The 15,819-nt window shown below is 41.1% G+C and overlaps 1 protein-coding gene across 1 annotated transcript in view; it reads left to right on the top strand.

Moving 5' to 3' along the window:
• CACNA1C (calcium voltage-gated channel subunit alpha1 C) overlaps positions 1-15,819 on the top strand; it is a 500,936-nt gene that overhangs the window by 448,757 nt on the left and 36,360 nt on the right. The window contains exon 33 of the mRNA XM_013947219.2: positions 13,048-13,080. Coding sequence (XP_013802673.1) covers positions 13,048-13,080 — 33 coding nt within the window. The remainder of the gene's footprint in view (positions 1-13,047; positions 13,081-15,819) is intronic.

The raw sequence follows: 15,819 nt of genomic DNA, 5'->3' as shown, positions 1-15,819 counted from the left end.
TGAAGCATGGTTGTGAGCTGTCGGAGTGGCAAATGCTAGTGCACCGTGGTTTATTTTGTGAACATCAGGAAAGCAGCCCTCATCTCTTCCCCAAACTAGACTTAGATCTATTTGAATTTGATACCTGCCATGGTTAATCAACAATTCTAGTGTGTGTTTTTCACACTGTATTGGTGAGAAGGACGTGTGATAAGAATATTTGACAACAACCATGTTTGAACAGGGTTATTTTTATTTATGTATTATTGGTCATGAAGATGGGGCCTCTTCTTTTTTTCTCTTTTGGCTTAAAAAATGTTGGTATTCTGAGTGCATTTCCAGAGTGCATAATATGATTTGCCCATTCAAAGGAATGCTTTTGATAACTGCACAGCTTCTTCTGTAAGGAAATCTATATGAAATGCGGGCAAACAGAAAAAAAATGTATCTTTTGCAGAAAAGGGGGCAGTGAATGCCAATAACTCCTTCCCCAGTTTACCTGAGCATTTGAGCTATATACTGATGACTAGTAATATTAGCAATGCACCGTAAGAATAAAGTGTGTGGTCTCCATGGGAAAAACATATTGAAAGACTGTCCATACTACCCAGTTTTGAGGAAGTACCTCAGTGTTGTGATTTCCACAAAACTGTATGTTACACTTGGCTTCAGATATTATTCCAGATGCCTGGAATAATCACAGCGTATTTTAATGCAGGGGAGATTTAAGAGCAGGATAAAGATAAATTTGCCTTACTGGGTAAATCTAATCACAGACATGATAGTTAATTAAAATATGAGAAACAGAAGATACAGACTCCAGGAGAAAAAAACACTTATAACCTAAATGTAAAAGCAGTAAAATGAAAGGTAAGAAGAATGAAGTTATATAGCCCTACATCTATAAGACCTGATGCAGAAACCTGTCTGGAATCCTTCAGAGTAAAAACGCTTAGAGCTCTCTCTAAAATGGTGGGGCATGTTGTCTCATTGACTGCACTGGGGACTGGATTGTGCTTTTAATTAACGCAGGCTTTCACATACCCAAAGCCTCTGTGGGTTTTAAGGTTTTTAGGACAGGAGTCCTGACTGCATATTGAGCTATAAATTCTTGTTACAATAACAATAATAGCTAATAGTGGGAACACTAAGTACTACAGGCCTTGTCCTGTGTCTGTTCAATGGTGAAATATGTGTGTGGCATGTATATTTAAGTACAAGGAGCTCTTTAAAAAGTTACATTTGGGTTTTCTGATCAGTATTTAACTTGTCATTTTTCTATCACATCACTTTAAAAAAAAAGTTACAATTCCCTGGCACCAACATTTGAGAAATAATACAGTTATATTTCATTTTTATTGTCAGTATGTTTTTCCACAAAGCTAGTTAAATGTTCAAAAGAAAAAATAATAAAAAACATTAGAACTAACCCAAGCTGGTTATATTTTCCATTGGTTTGCTAGCCAGGATAAATCATTCCTTTTGCCTAACAAAAATTTCTTTTAACTTTCCCTGAACTCTAATAGAGATTGTATCTTTTTATGAATCCATAGAAAATCTATGACTCTGATTCCTTGGATGCTGTCTTAATGTAAGCATTAATTAATGATAGCTCCCCAAGCAACATAAAGTTAGATGTTCAAAAAGGTGCTCAGCTCAAATCCAGCTAGTTGTGTCATACAAGACCATTCCCTGAAGCAATGAAAGATGTTTTCTGGCATTAAATTCTCCTTTTTCTAGGACTTACTTTGCTTAGAATGTTCAAGGAATTTTCCAGTGTCGCTGTTCCCCACATGCTGATTGCAGTTGTAAAGGGTACACAATCCCCCGTACTTCTCTAATTCCATTTTGCTGTAAAAAGCTTCTTTTTTTCATCCAAATTGCAACAGCTTTTGACTTCAGTGCTCCAAGACCCCATGTGTGTACTGTATACTTACTATTATGCATAGTTAGAGATCTGCTAACTGGCTACAAATTATACTGCCAGTTGCAATGAAAGCAATGAAGGTGTTGGAAGAAGGTGAAAGACATGCACATGTATTTTACTTGTTTTCCTCTTTAACTTTCTCTTCTCCTCCGTCATCTTATCTCCAGTTACTTTCCCCAAATTTTGCTAAAATCTTGTGCAGTAGAGATCATGTTTCCCATGCTTGCCAGGAGCACTGGGAATAGTTTTCAGCAAGGCAATGGCTAGCTCCCCTCTACCTACTGTATCAGTGATTTTTTCCTCTCTTTCTTCAGTTGAGATACTGTCAGCCAAGGGAAAAGTTTTTTTACCCCTTGTGAAGGTTTTAGTACCAGGCACTAGGCAGCAATCCAGCATGGTGATGGGTACCATTCTGCAAACCCAAATGCACAGACTGAAAGGAACTCCGGAGATTCCCATTAGATAAAGCCTTGGTTATGTTTTTGCTGCTAGGAAAGAGAATGTGGCCTTCCAGCCAGATGTGTAGTCAAAGGTAAACATATACAAACTAATTTTACCCTTTCTAATATAGGCCATAAAGCATCCTCATTTAGCACCCCCTGCTCCCCAGCCCCACCCCAGCCTCATATGCGCCAACCAGGCAAACATGTTTTTTTTATTTCTCACTAGACAATTGCTTTTAAAATTGCTGTGCTCTTGCCTTTCATGACTGGTCTGTTCCTCACGGGGATTGTCGAGCACAAAATGCAAAAAAAAAGACTTCTGTTCTATGTATCTTCTTAGACATCTGCTAAATCCAACCCATTCCCAGCTGAATCCATATGATTTGGTTGTAGAGATGGGATTGCCTCTGATGGTCAGCAGATTGATAGCCAAAAATGTCGGTCTGGCTCTAACTGTTAGTAAAATCGACTACAGCACAGAGCAATCTCAGCTCTTCCAGCAATCTCCCAGCTGCTCACATCCCAGTCTTTGTCTCAATATCCACTTTTAAAGTGGGAGATACCAGTCAACAGTGCTGTCTGCTAAGCCTTGTCTGAGTGACTGGGAAAAAATCTGCTTCACCCAGAGCCAGATCAAGTGACATCTTTTCCTTAAGCTGAACTGACATGAAGGCAATGATGCCTCAGCTATAAAGAAACACTTGTTAATAGGAAAGCACTAAAACAATTTGATATTTAGAGCTAGGGATTTTAAGTCTCAACCATTTGCCCATGCTTGAACATACTGAATTACATGCAGTGAGTATTCTATTTCATCCAAACCATCCAACTTCTTTCTTTTTTACTATAGAATTCATCAAATCAGTAATCATTTATTCTTGGAAAGAGGTCTAGAACAAAAAAATATGTTGCTCAATAGCTCTGTAACAGCTGACTGCAGTCTTCATATGACCACCTCTAACATGCTCAGATAATGCCCGTAATTGATGTTTCAAGTCCCAGAATGGCTCACGGGCTTTGTTATATCTCGTATTAATATACAGCAATTCAGTGTGCCTCTGCAAACAGTTCTTTTCTAGGAAACTTCTACATCAACATTAAATAACTTTCTAAATGAAAAGGCAATGAAAAGACACAGCCTATGAATTAAATACTAATTGCTTCAGATCTCAAATGAAAACTATCCATAAAAAACTCTGTCTGGGCTGCTGGTGTTTCTGGCTAGCTTCTCTTGAGCAGAGATTCATTACTCAAAAACAGGAGCTGCTATTGCACCTATATCCATGGTCTGTTGTGATGCACAATCCTGTTGCATTTGAAAGAAGGTGGGTTGGGCTTTTTTCTGATTTCAGTGGGATGAGCAGTTTCTTCCAGCACCTTCATCAAAGCGTAAGACAGCTCACTCTTCTTCACCCTGCCCCAGAGCCTTTGGGCTGGCCAGAGGAAGGATCCTGGTGACACGGCAGAATCTTTGAGCTGTCTACCTCCCTGGAAAAACCTGCTCATGGTCTAGTCTCCATCTGGCTCCATTAGTGCCCAGAAGAGTTACCATACTGAGCAGTGGGTATCTTTTTGCAGATGACAGGCCTGCTTCTGGCCTTAACTCTGCCAGTGTAATTCTCCATCAATTATGCAGGTGCTGCAAAGATGCTACTGAGGGGTCCTTGTGGATTCATACGCTCCTGCCAACCACATCTCAGTAAACCCTGCTGAGCTGCCCAGTAAAGCTCTTCACAGACGAAGTCCATCAAGGTCCAAAGCTCTCTGGCCTCCTTTCTGTCATATACAGGTGAGGCTGCCCAGAGAAACTAGTGACACTGATATGCAAAGGGCATCAAGGTTCAATCTGTTCTTCATTTTTCTTCCTTCTTCTCTTCCTACACTTTGCAATCCTATCAGCTAATTAACAAATAGCTGTAGAAGAAATTACTCAAATGCTCAAGGCACCACAGACAAGCACAGCCATGATAGAAGGACATGCTTCCAGGAATTTGCTTAATTCCTCAAATCATCAGCCTCCAGGGGATATGAAGCCAGTAGATGACACTCCTTCAGTACTAATGGAGTATTGCAATGCATTGGAGACAAGGAAACATCCTACCTACCTATGGCTCAGGAAATTCAGCTTAGAGGAGAATTCTGCTGCCATTACCCCTTCCAAGACAGGCCATGGGATGGTATGAGGAAGGGAGTGGATACTTCTTAGAAGCTACACCTTATACAGCACACAACAACATGTCTTTAAAGTAACCAAGACTGGTATGAATGCTTTGAAGTCTTCTTTTTTATTTCAAGATCAAAATCAGTGGCATCGTCCTAATAAACAAGAACCTTAACAGGCCAAGTTATGTCAGAGACTGTTTCTCTACTTGCAGCCCACCAGAGCAGCTGTGCTTTCACAGCACTACTACAGATAAGAAGTCAAGATGATAGATGTATTTAGATGTTTAGGACATGATGAGAAGACCTGGATATGAAACGATTTGTTGCTAGGAATGAGTCAAAGCCAGAGCCAAGCTGTGCTCTATTTAGAAAACCAGCTTCATAGATTTCCCTGCCTCCAGGCAATTACAAAAAAAAAAAAAAAAAGAGAGAGAGAGAGAGAAAGAAGAACTGATCAATGTAAGAGAGAAGATGAATCTTCCTAAAGAGGTAGAGAAACAGAAGACTCTTCTTTCCATCAGAGTGCTAAATACACTGCTGGGTTTGGTGTTTAAAAGCCATATTAATTCTGCCATTGAAAAAACAGTGAGACCCTTTGGACTACTTAGAAACAACAATGAGAAAACCATTAAGCATGGAGGATAATGGAGCTGAGGAAAACCTGGAGACCTGGGAACTCTTAAGTTTTCAAACTTGCACTGTCTCCATCTTGTTCAGTGGTCTGGTCAGCTTCCTGGGTCATCCCCTTAATCTATTCTGGGCTGGGACAACCCGATTATCTCCTTTGGGAATCCCTGTTCCCTGAATCAAGAACTGGCCAGCAAAAAAGCAAGTTAAATGAAAAAAAGTCAGCACTGTCACACATGGCTTCTGGCAGAGGTGTTCAAATCAGCAAAATCTCTCCTCACCTGATACTCAAACTGGAAAATCCTTAAAATCGGTCCATTTGTTGAACAGAAATCCTGCACAGAGCTGGCCTTTCAACATTTATTTTCATGGTTTGGTTTATTTTCAGACCTTCTTATCCAGATCTGCTAGGGCTTTCTTTTGCTACCTGTCCCTCAAAAAATAAATAGTAACACACAGGCAAGCATGCACCTGCCTCTCTGAGTCAGACCAGTCCTTGTACAGCAGAGATGAGCACTCCATCTCTGATAGTATTTAGTATCTACTTGTTTCTCAGGAACACCCAGGCTTGATTACCATAAAACTTGAATTCATCATTTACCCAGAGCTAATGAGAAGAATTATTAAAACATCCTGAAAATTAAGAATAATTTGCATAGACATACTTTCACAATTGTTCTACTTTTCCTCTGAAAGTCATGAAAAAAATACAGCTTTCAGCTATATAAAAAGTGACTCTCATTAACTGTCCAGTAATTGTCAATCTAAGGTAATTTGCATAACCAAATTAAAGCAATTGACTTCCCTTATATTTACCTTAAGCACTTGGAATCATAAGATTACTGTCTGAAAATTCATGGATATATATATGAAATTAATAAGCTATTCAAATTGGTATGATTTGCATATTTGAAGCTAATTAGAAAAGCAATCTCTAGAATTTAAAAATCTTAGAATACATAGGAAATGAAGGGGGAAAAAAAGGTATATGTAAGATTCATTTGCTGTAAAAGTTACCTTGATCTTATTAACTGTATCCAAAATAGGTTTTTGTTGCATATGGATATGCTAATATTTCCCCAAGTATCTGAGCTCATGTGGAATCTGTGTGAAATATATATATATATATGTATATATATTGCATCTGTATGAGCTGGCACTTACATCAATGTATATTGACCCACATCATTAGTTCATACTGGCAGGAGTGTAATGATAAACTTCATTGCAGGTGTCATATTTTCACATTTTTCCTAATTCCCCATACTGCACCAAATAAATATTTAGTTTCATAGTGCAAGAGATCTTAGTTTCTTCTGCAGAGCTGTCTGAGGATTAGCATGTTACATTGCACTGGAACAACAGGGAGATCAGCAAGGTGGTTACCATTTACCTCAGTAAAGGCAGCATCATACACCTTGATTCCCTGTTTTCCTGTAACAAGGATGCCCCTTTCTTACACTAAAAACAAACCTCAGTTTATGAAATGGCCCAGAAACACTCTGGTGCGTCACACAAAATTGGAGCTGTGGGGAGGCTTGATTTTTTGTTTCATAAAAGCTCCTTGCAATTCTGACAGTTTTCCTCCTTTAAAATAGAATAAAAATTTTAATTGCAAAATTTCCAGTAAAAGATCATTCCAACAGAAATAGTTTGGGGAAAATCAAAACATTTGTCTTAGTAAAGTAAAAAAAATTCATGCAGGGAGTGATTTTTCATAGGTATATAACATTTCTAATTGAAATGAAAACTCAGATTGAAATGTGTTATTACAGACAGAACAAAATGTGAGATTTCAATCTTACTAACATTTCTGAAATGCTTTTTTTTCCCAAATTGGCATGTTTCTACAAAACATTTCACTTTCAACATCAGCATTCTTCTAACAGAAAATATTTTTATAGCAAAGAATATAATTCTGGCTAGTTTTATTCAAAATACACCCAGAAATTTTCAAAGAACTGGACTCTTAATGGAAGAATGCAGAGGTTTAGTAGCTTGCCTGTTTTTGTTTTTTAACTAAAAATTTGATTTCACTATAAGGTTGTGGGAATTGAGAATTATGCCTTCTGCAATCCAGTAGTGTTCCCACACAGAGAAATAGCAGATATTTTTCTGCCTGGTTTCATAATAATTTCACAAACTTCAGTGGCAGGTGGATTATCTCTAGAGTGCTTGTGATTAAAACCACACACATCAGTGGTAGACAGATGACTCTGGAGAGGGTTGTGGTAACTCCCTAGTGTAATGGCAGACTACTACCTGCCAGCAGCCAGGTTGATTTGAAGCCCTGACTTTTTCTAGCTCTCCACAGAAACTTGTGTTAGCCTCCTGAGGTCACTTCAGCCTTTTGACACTACAAATGCAACAGCAAGTCTAGTGGTTTTTCTCTTACCATGTCTCCATGACATTGATAAATTCTAAATCTCTCTCTCTCCCCTATACCTTGGTAAATTCTCATTCTTCTTGAAGCGCATATCCTTGCAGATCCCACCCCAGCTTGTGTGTGACCCACATGTGCAAAAGAAAAATCTTCAGAATAGTCATGGTGTTGGCTTGCAGTTGTCCTATATGTGCCCTCTACATCCAGTCAAGCTGTAAGTGGCCAAGCAGCTGAGACAACCCTTGAGTTCTTTCTCACTCCCTGTAGCAACCAAATTAAATCACTGTTGCCTGCCAGGTATCCCTTAATGAAACTGCTTTTAATTCCCCTCAAAATATTACCTGTGTTGGTAAGATGTGGTCATTTCCCCAAAATGTCTCCTTCCATCCTTCTGATTCATTTTGTATCCAAGAAAGTTAGAGATGCAATATGACCAAAGCAGGCAGGGCTCTTAGAGGACTTCTATATAAAGAGAACTTGTGCTCAAAAAGACTGACATCCTAGAATTGCAAATGAGCTACACAGCACTGCAGCCTGCTCAAGAGAACTCCACAGTGCAGATTCTCAGAAACATCTTTCCTTCAAGGAGTATAAAAAAGCACAAGATGAACATCTGTCACCCCTAACCCATGTTAGAAAGCTAACAGATCAATGGAGAAGTTTCCAACAAATATGGCATCTTCATCTGCAGCTTTTCATTTTCCAAATGTGGACAGCAATCAAGCAAACATCTTAGCAGACATCCATCACCAACAACCAACTACTGCAAGTGATCTTTGAAAAGCTTCATCTGCAAGCCATGTAGTCAGTGGAGAAATACAATTAGAGATCATTTGTCACGAACAGCAACATAAGCAGCTAACCGTTTGTTCTCATGAGAAATATGTGAAGATGCTCTCTCATATCACTGTGCCAAAGACTCAGATACAGATTTCCTCTCATTTCAAATCTAGGACTATCAGGCAAAATTAGAAGACTGTCACTATAGGACTGCATTGACTGAGACAACTCTGACTAACAATAACTGTATATTCAGCTGCTTACAGATTCCCCAGATGAAACCATGCCCAAGTTCTCTGCAACTTTAAAATTAGATTCTGACTCACAGGGGGCTACAAAAAGAGATTTCTCCCTACAAAAAGAATAAATCTTGCTAGAAAGTTAAAAACTATCAGAAAGGAAGTTTCACTCCTCAAAGGTGGGGGAAAAATCTATGTGGGCTTCCTAGCACAGACTGAATCCGCTGAAGGAACCGAACTCATCTTACACTGTCTTCTGTGGTGTAAAAAATCACTACCATCTGCACTGATTGTAATGGGAATGCCACCTGCCTGTACTGATATCTCAATGGTAGTCAAGCTTCTAAAAGTACTGAAAAATACTTACCAGCAGTTAAGGAACCTCTTTGAATGTATTAATTCAATTTGTGCTGTACAAACCTAATGGAGCTCCCCTTCAGACATTTTTTGGGGCTGTTTCTCTGGATGGCCCTTGTAGTTGTGAGTAAACCAGCCACAAATCTCAGGGGATTCAAACCTCTCAAAGTACTCCTCCATCTCCAGTGTTCCACAGGGACTAGGTAGGACTGGTACCTCTCCTCAGGACTTTTCTACTGAAACTTTCATTTAAATCTGTCTGTTAATTTGGCTTATTATTTTCTTCCAAATGTTTATCTGTCCAGAAGGTATTCTAAGCCATGGATATTTCAAGAGGCTTCAATACTACGGGGACGGTTCAAAATCTTTTAGTCTCTATGCTTGTGTTTTAGCTCCTGTTGTTACAGCTTTGAGAAGCCAAGCCATCGCCTATGAAGAATTTCAGAATGGATTATGTTAAGGCATCAGCATGCTGTGATACTGACTCTTACATATTGCCATTGAAACATTGAAATTGGTTCTCCTGAAGTGCAAATTTTATCCTCACCTGGCTTACTAAGTATTCAGTGTTTGGAAAGCCCCTAAACACAGTAATCCTCTTATCTGTGTGTAACACTATTTCCTTGACTTGAGTGCAAGATCAGATGCCGAGTTTGATATGTCAGTCAGGATGGCTATTCAAAAGACTCTGATACTCCCTGAACTCACCTGGATGTGGTATATTCTTTGTTAACAGCCACCAGGAGGCTTCACTCCCACCTACCCAGGGGGAGCACTCTTTATTGATTACACAGACAGCAGGACTACCAGGAAAACAGAACTAGCAGTTACCTTATTTGATGCTGTGGCCTCTGAGATTTTAAGCCTATCTGTTGAGAGGCTCTCTTCTTTCCCAGAGTCCTCCCCACTCAGGATCCTGAATTAATGATTGGCATAAGCCATGCCTTTCGTTTCTGTGTCTGTAAGGGCTGTGAGGACATGCACAGGTTAGCAGCAGCTCAAGCAGTGTGGTGGCAATATAAAAGACTGGCATTTTGACACACACAGAACTTCATTAAAATCAGGTGCATGTGGGCAACAATATTCTGAAGAGCTTTCCAGACATGCTTCAGGATTCCCTCAGCATTTCAGCTACCGAATCTTTATTTTGGCTTCCAGTACCCTTTTCTCTGTTTCTTGACCTCTTCTGCTCCCAGACATCTCTGTTACTTTTTCAATATGGTAATACCAAGAAAAAGAAAAAAAATGGCCCAAGTACTTCCATTGCATTTGTCCCTGTTGAGTGTCTTTATGCAAAGCACCTGCCTCAGATATTTCTCTTCCTACTCTTAACCTGGAGGTCCTCTTTTGTATCGTTCTTACGTGCCCCTGGACTTATTTGTGATCCAGTTGCTTTGGGTCCCTTTTCTCTACAATGGAAGTTGCTCAGGGCATTATCTCTTGGTTGAACTATTATTGTTGCCCTTTCTCATTCAGTTATGTGCATGTTACTTGTGTACCAAGTGACAGGAAAAGGGTGGAATAGCTGAAGTTCTAGACCACATGCGGTGGGAGAGATGGCTGTAAGTTTTAGAGAGTAGAGCCTACGCCGCCTTCTTTTAAGTGGTGTTATTTCTCAAAAAGCTTTTTCAAAGTTATTATACAGATGAAGATTTGCTTTTGTACATTGTTCTAAGATTTGTAGAAGTGAAATCCTGTCCAGTTTAGATGGGAATTAGACACAGGCTTTAATCCCGAGTACCTATCACCATGATTTCCTTCTCTGTGAACTGACATGACTACTGTGTTCTTGGGTGCCCAGTGCCTGTCCTTGTACTAAAATTGGTATAGCTGCATCACTTGCAGGGTTAAAGATTCTCAAAAAAACTAGCAATCTTTCTCTCTACAGTATAGTTAGGAATGGCCACTGTTGAAAGTCTCAACAGCAAGTTCTCAGATATCTGTGCTCGGTCCATTTGGTGGCTCTTTGGCACAGATGGAAAATGATGGGATTTGGCTCCTTTCTCAAACCCTTGTGGATACCAAAGAAAGCATTTAGCAACCCTCAGTTCACCATCTCCCCATTATATACCCATGCACAAAACACTGTATGAGCACAAGCATATCAGGAGCCTCAGCCCACTATGCCAGAGTCTATACAAGTATCACCTGCCAGCATTAACAGAAACTCTCCTCTGCTGCTTTTGAGCGTTTGTTGTAGTTACTGATATAATTTATTTCATATTTGACCCCATCTTAAAACATAGGCCAGTTAGGGGAATGAGAGAGGAGTCAGTCAACCTCTGCTTTCTTAGCAGTGCCAAAGATAATCAGAACGTGTGGTTCGTAGTTTTTTAACACCTTGCCAACTCCTCGAAATTGAGCCTTCCATTTTAACAGTGCAGTCTTAGCTCCTTATATAGTCATATCTTTTATACAGAATTTTTTACTCTATTACAATACTATTATTCTCACTTTCAGGTGAAATATTAATGATAACAAAATGACAATTAAGATACAGTATTCCACAGTAACTTAAAAGGCTTCCTCAGACAGTCAGTCAGGACTGCACTGAGATGCACTGACATTGTCAGCCAGGAAGGATGCAGAATCCTGAAAGGTGCTGAAAACTTTCTGGTACCTTCAGTCAAATCGCAGGTGCTTTGTACCTTCTACCAGGAATGCTGCAACTAGCAGGTTGAGGCTTTGTCCTATTATTAGAAAAAGGTGATTTGCAAAACTGATAGTGGAAGGGGGTGGAACAGGGAAAGCCACTATTGGAGAGTTTTGCCCAGCAACATGAAATCAAAAATTATGCCTGGTCGGTAAGAAATGTCTCTCTGGGCACTGCTCCCTTATTTGATATTCAAGCCATATTTTGCCAGTATGTGATCTGAAAAGAAAACACAAGACCAAACATGTGAAAGAGGAGGAAAAAAGCAATGAGAGCTGACAATGCCAAACCAATCAGTTAACCCCAAACAGTAGTATATGATTAGGTGTAGCTTGGGTTTTTAATTGTTCTCATTTGTGTGTATCACCAAATAGGCTGGGCATCCAAAATACAGCTTTAATTTAGGTAATAACAAAATACAAAGCCAGTTTGGTTAGTGCAGCGTGCTTGAAGAGCAGGAGCACACTGCAGGAGTCCTTCATGACACTAGAGGGGAATTCTGCCATTGTAAGAAGAAATGTATCAGTTTCAGCTTTGCTAACGTAGTCACAGGAAGTAATGTCAGACAGGTTTGGCATATAGGGCATATAACGGAGGTTAAGCCTGGAGGATTATGCTGCCATTTAACTGAAGGACTCCCAGTGAAGTTGTTTTTATTTATTTTTAATTCTGCTTCTTCCACCTAAGGGTATTTGCCTTGGGTGTTTTTTGGAATTGACCTCAGTATTGGAAGGGACCCCAGAAGTTAATCAAGGACTAAGGTCAGACACAGTATTTGCAGCAGTTCAATTGTTCCCAGGAAGGCTGGGACTCAGCTCAGCTTGGCCTCAGTGGACACATCCATTAGGCCCCTGGGGCTTTACTGGGACTTGGGTGAAGTCAGAGCAAGCCAAACAACAACTTTACCAACCCACTTTCCCCAGCTGGTAGTGGGTTCTGTAGGGTTGCCAAGAGCATGATTACACTATCCCAGCCCATTGTTTTATTAACAGCAATGTAATCAGTGAGAACTACATGGAATGGGGGTATATAAATAGAAAGCGTTGCTTTAGCATTGGGCTATTAAGGGTTTACAAATCAGACTGATGCACTAGAAGCTGGCCGTTCCCTATGCAGACATGGCCTGGATCTGAGCTGGGGAGCTAAATCAGCCCATATTGAACTTGATAGTAGAGATAACAGAAACATTTTAACGTTATCAGTACTTCCACTACCTGAGTTCCAGGATGTCTTACACTGATACTGGGTCAAATTCACATGTGGTGTTAGTCGGTACAGCTCACATCAAATTCAATGGGAGTTGTTCCTACTTCTGCCATGGCCAACTTTGATCCTGTGTGTCCCGGGGAATGAGCCCAGCCTCTTGTGCATTTCTTTCACGCTCCCATTTGCCCTCTTCTGCGATTTTGTTGCTCCTGTGTTAGCCAGGACCTAGTTTACTAGGCCTCTTGATTGGAGACTTATTACAGCTTATTTCTGTCTGCCTTTCTTTAAAGCCAGCTGAACATACCCAATGCTCTTCCTCTATGGTAAGACCGAAAATACAGACCACCCTCCCAGCTTCTGTGACACTCTTTCTAACACACTCCTTTATTCTCTTCCCCTGATCACAAGTTCTTTCTCCAAGCCCAGCCTAGTTATTTGTGCATGAAGCTGCCTTGTTGTGTATTGGTGTGAGTCTGGTGTTCACGTGAGCTGTGAATATGCTGCACATATGTATTTCTTGTGCATCCTGAGCTTTCCTTTGGTCAAGTTAACTGTTGTTCTGCCTTCTAATGAATCACCAAGAGAGAACAAGAACTGATAAGATTTCTTGTTAGCAACACACTCTCAGGATCAGTATGACACTGAATAGGTTTGCAATGTTACCTCATGTCCAAGCTTACAGACTAGAAAGGTTTAGAACTCGGAAGCTCCTCTTTGATGAGGTGATGTCACTGTAACTTTAGAGTTCATACTTTGCACACATAAGAATAAGCTGTGCAATGGTGTGCACAAACGATGCTGTCTTGATGTACAAGGCAGTTCCACACTACCCTAACAGAGATGCAGTAAGTCCAATCTATGATTGCCTCCCTCCTGCCTTTGATTGTTCCCTCCTCTGGCAAAGATATACCATCAAAAGGCTGGATGAAAGCAAGGAAGAAGTAAGCAAGGCCACTCAGACACTGGCTAATCTGTAGCCACCTAGTCCTAAAATAAAACAATCATCTCCCTCAGGCCTGCATTTGGCTAAGTGGTTTGATGCCAGTAAGTTGCAGGGAATTGGAGGAATTTGTTCTACTTTGTCCACTGCTTACACTTTGTCTAACCCAGGAAAGTAGGGCTAATTTTCTACTTACAGCTCTTGCCTCCTCCCAGCAAGGAAAGAGGAGGCAATGCTAAAACCCCTTTCCAGACCTGTGTCCCAGCTCATTGCTACCCAAAGGGCCAAAGCCATGAGAGCACTGGCAGTTAATGTAAGCAAACACCTTTTTCTTAGGCACAACTCCAGCAAAACTGCTATCCACATATTTTTTAAATTTGGACCTCAACTCTCTTTTAGGTGGTATTGGAATTTAGCTTCTTACAGAAAGTTGAAGGGACTTCTGTAAGACTGGGAGAGGTGTGTGACTTTATAGTCAGCCATCCAGAACTGTAGTTGTGAGGGTACTGAATGCCATGATTATTTGATTGCTCAAAGGCCAGATTCTCTCCTTTACCTTCAGAGCAATTCCCTCCCATTCACTGAAGCCCCCAGGCTGTGGTCCCAAGTCGGAAAAAGAGGATGATGTTAGATTCGGGGAGCACTTAGGCTGTTCCTTGGCATAGCCTGTTCCCCTAGTCTTTCCCGCCCTGTTACTGCATGGGCGGCTAGCATCAACCTTTGCTGCATACGGGAGGAAGATACCCAAAATACCCACTAGTGATTCACATAGATAGTCAAACTGCAGCTCTAGTGCAGTCTTGAAATGTTAAACATACAGCGGTGTTTTCTGTGAGAGTCAAGCTCACTTGCGCACAGAACAGCAGCAAACGGCTACACCCACTGTGCAACACTGCCACTGCCTGACAGGCACCAGGGCAGAGACCTGACTGGGGAGTCAGCAAAGCTGAACATGAATCTGCACAGGACAGGCTGGAAATAGGAGCAAGCACAGGTCCATGTTCTCATCTGCACTTGTTGACTTTTAATCACAGAAATACACGTCCAGGCAGTTTCTACGCCTTGGATTTTATAAGAAGTAGAAACACAAGCAGATGCTGTTTTTGTTGCCCTGTGACAGGAAATCCAAAGGGTCTGTTCTCTCTTGGTTTACACAGTGGTGAGTAGTTGACAGCAGGAGTGATCTGCACTGTTTCTTCATCCTAAACATTGCTTTTCTGGGGCTTAGACTCAAATGCTGGACTTTGCAGTGTGGGTGAGGATAGAAATGGGGTTTTGTGCACTTTGCTCCACGGGCAAGTCAAGTAGCAGGATGACAGTGTTATCTCCCCATATGACAGAAGGTTACATTCCTACAGTGCTTCTAGTGGCAACCACCAGCTCCACAGACTTCGCACAGTATTTTAGGGGGTTAATGACCTGGGAACCACATCATTGCATTTTCTGTGCCTTGCCTCCCCTCGAGCTAGACAGCGGGTTCCTCACAGAGGCCAAGGTAAGCCTGCTGACATCTCAGCATTCAGAAAGCTGTTGCTTTCACATGTGTGAAGTCTGAGGAATGTCAAAGCTGGTTACAGGCCCAGGGGAAAATGCTTAGGGACAAAGCAGATGCTGTGAGAAAAACAGAGGCCAGAAAAAAGACTATTTAAAAATACCTCATGCCTGAACAGTAGCAGTGAAGCCAAAATAAAATGTTTTTTTTTAAAAAAAGGCAGTGCACAGACTGTGGGAAATACAAAGGGGTCATGAGAAATGCAAAAGGCCCAGATGCAGAGCAGCAGGAGCTAGCAACCACAGCTCAGCACCCAGAAGCTCAGCCACAGCAGCGCAGGAGCAGCAGGGCTGTCAGAGATACAAGAAACACTAGCAGCTGAGCTGGGGGCAACACATGCCGTGCCCTTGCAGGTCTTCACACACCAAAGCAGAGTTGGGACCTGCTACTGTTTCCCAGCAGAGCCAGCTACACATCTGATGCACAGCCCCAAACTCACTAGAGCTGCTGGCTGAGGTTCCTGCTGTGGTAGCTTCAGAGACAGGTCCAAAGAGAAAGTATCTTTCTCCTCCAGTACAGTATCAGAGGAGAACGGCATCTTACCAATGTAATGATGGGGGGAAGTGGAGC

The sequence above is a fragment of the Apteryx mantelli genome, chromosome 1 (genome assembly GCF_036417845.1).
Source record: "Apteryx mantelli isolate bAptMan1 chromosome 1, bAptMan1.hap1, whole genome shotgun sequence".
Lineage (NCBI taxonomy): Eukaryota > Metazoa > Chordata > Aves > Apterygiformes > Apterygidae > Apteryx > Apteryx mantelli.
This window is presented reverse-complemented; position numbering and strand designations above follow the sequence as displayed.